Below are 2135 nucleotides of genomic sequence, written 5' to 3'. Positions count from 1 at the left end.
GTTCTCACTAGATACTTTGTATTAGTTGTTCTCACTAGATACTTTGTTGCCATTTAGTTGGTCGCTGGTCTTTCCTCTGTTTGGCCTGAACCAGCAGCTCCTTTTAAACCTCAGACCTTTACCTATGGCTTATTCCAATTCAAATCACTACGTGGGAATTTCAGAGTATATATCCCTTTTCTCTTGTTGTGTTCAATTTGGTGCCCCCCAAGGCATAGCATAGAAGACTGCTCTGGCTGGCTCTACCTCTAGTTCTGCTGAGTTGTCCTCTGTCTCCTGCATAGCACTCTGTCATGCTCTGCACTCTGGCTCAGCTTTAGTATCCTGGGCACTTACCTTGCCTCAGGGAAGTATTTCTTGTTCTGGACTTCCTTTGCCTGTGTGCTCCTTTCTTTCAGAAAGCTGATAGCATCCACACCTGTGGCCATCCTGACCGTGTCTGTTTCTGGCTGCTCATGACTCCCGGCTGGGTTTTAGTTCACCATTGCATCTGTTTTGCTTAGTGCTTGAGGAACTTTGCAAAAGATTTGTTGACTGGAAAATTTGATTTTGCCTTTTTTTTTTTTTTTTTTTTTTTTACATTTTATTTACTTTGTGGGAGTATGCGGGCATGTGCATGCCATGGTGCAGATGCAGAAGTCAGACAGCTTGGAGGAGTCAGTTCTGTCTTTCAGTCGTGTGGCCTCTGGGGACCAAACCCAGGTTGGTGATGAGGCTTGGCAGCTTGTTCTCTCACCTGCTTAGCCATCTTACAGAGCTGGGGAGTTGTCAGTAGGAGTTGATGAAATCCAAAAGTTGACTACCTAGATATTGCTGTGTCAGTTTGGTTTTCAGCTGTAAGTAGAACTTAACAATCCTTTAAGCTTTACCCTTTCTTCAGTTGGGATTCTTATGAAAATGAATCTGGGCTTTATAATACTCAATGGAGTCTCCATTAAAGGAGGCAAGCAGACCAAATGTTTAAGCAGTCACATAATGATTCAAAATGAGCAGATAAATGCATTTCTGAAAATAACTGTCCTCTAATCTGTATTTATTTTAATTACAGAACATGGTCCAAGACAATTCCTGGAAAAGTTGAGTTCTTCTCTAGTGAGGGTTCAGATACATCGATACCCATTCCAGTAGTGCCACTGAGGGGTGTCGATGACTCCTACCCACCCCAGAAGAAATCTTTCATGATGCTCAAGTACATGCATGATCACTACCTGGACAAGTACGAGTGGTTCATGAGAGCAGATGACGACGTTTACATCAAGGGAGATCGTCTGGAGAGTTTCCTGAGGAGTTTGAATAGCAGCGAGCCCCTCTTTCTTGGGCAGACGGGACTGGGCACCACAGAAGAAATGGGGAAGCTGGCCCTCGAGCCTGGAGAGAACTTCTGCATGGGGGGGCCTGGTGTGATTCTGAGCCGGGAAGTGCTTCGGAGAATGGCACCACACATTGGCAAGTGTCTCCAGGAAATGTACACCACCCATGAGGATGTAGAGGTGGGGAGATGTGTCCGGAGATTCGCAGGCGTGCAGTGTGTCTGGTCATACGAGGTAAGAGCAGAATTCTTTATATGGGAAAAACTGTCAATTTTTTCTTTTTGAGTTCTGAGTTAATCATAGGAAACAAGCAATATCAGTCTCTTCAGGGTTAAAACTGGTATAAGTTATTGGTACATTTTAGCCTTAGTTTTTAATTTTTTAAATTCTCATTACCCTGATTTCCCCTGGCCTAGACTGCTAGGCCTCTAGAGTATGCCCCTGGACATCTGATGTCTTTAAAAATAAATAATGGTACTTGAAGCTTGAAGGAAACGTAGGATTTACTGATGGTCACAGTGACCTTTTTCCATGAAACCCAGAATCATCTGATTTCTGTTGATCCCACAAGACCTTCTGCAAGAGCATAGGATACTCCTTGTTTTCCATCTCCCAAAGGCTCGCACTTTCATCTGGTCAAGATGACCTCCACAGATCAGAAACTTGCATGTTTTGAACTTATAAAATGGTCAGTGATGAGAAAAGGCCAGGACTTGCATTTTGGAGCTAGGGTTGCAGCATACCGTGTGCTATGGCGTGTACTCAGCATCCCTAGGGCATCTCTAGCACCAAAGAGAAATGATTGTTATAAACCTTGACCTTTTA

The 2135-nt window shown here is 43.8% G+C and overlaps 1 protein-coding gene across 1 annotated transcript in view; it reads left to right on the top strand.

Moving 5' to 3' along the window:
- Positions 1-1595, top strand: part of Chsy1 (chondroitin sulfate synthase 1) — a 15903-nt gene extending 14308 nt beyond the window's left edge. Inside the window, exon 2 of the mRNA XM_028776691.1 lies at positions 1049-1595. Within this exon, the coding sequence (XP_028632524.1) occupies positions 1049-1595 (547 nt within the window). The remainder of the gene's footprint in view (positions 1-1048) is intronic.
- The last annotated feature ends 540 nt before the right edge of the window (positions 1596-2135 follow it).

Source organism: Grammomys surdaster, unplaced genomic scaffold, assembly GCF_004785775.1.
Source record: "Grammomys surdaster isolate TR1022 unplaced genomic scaffold, NIH_TR_1.0 271, whole genome shotgun sequence".
NCBI lineage: Eukaryota > Metazoa > Chordata > Mammalia > Rodentia > Muridae > Grammomys > Grammomys surdaster.
Note: the sequence above shows the minus strand (reverse complement) of the source record. Positions and strands in the feature narration are given on the sequence as shown.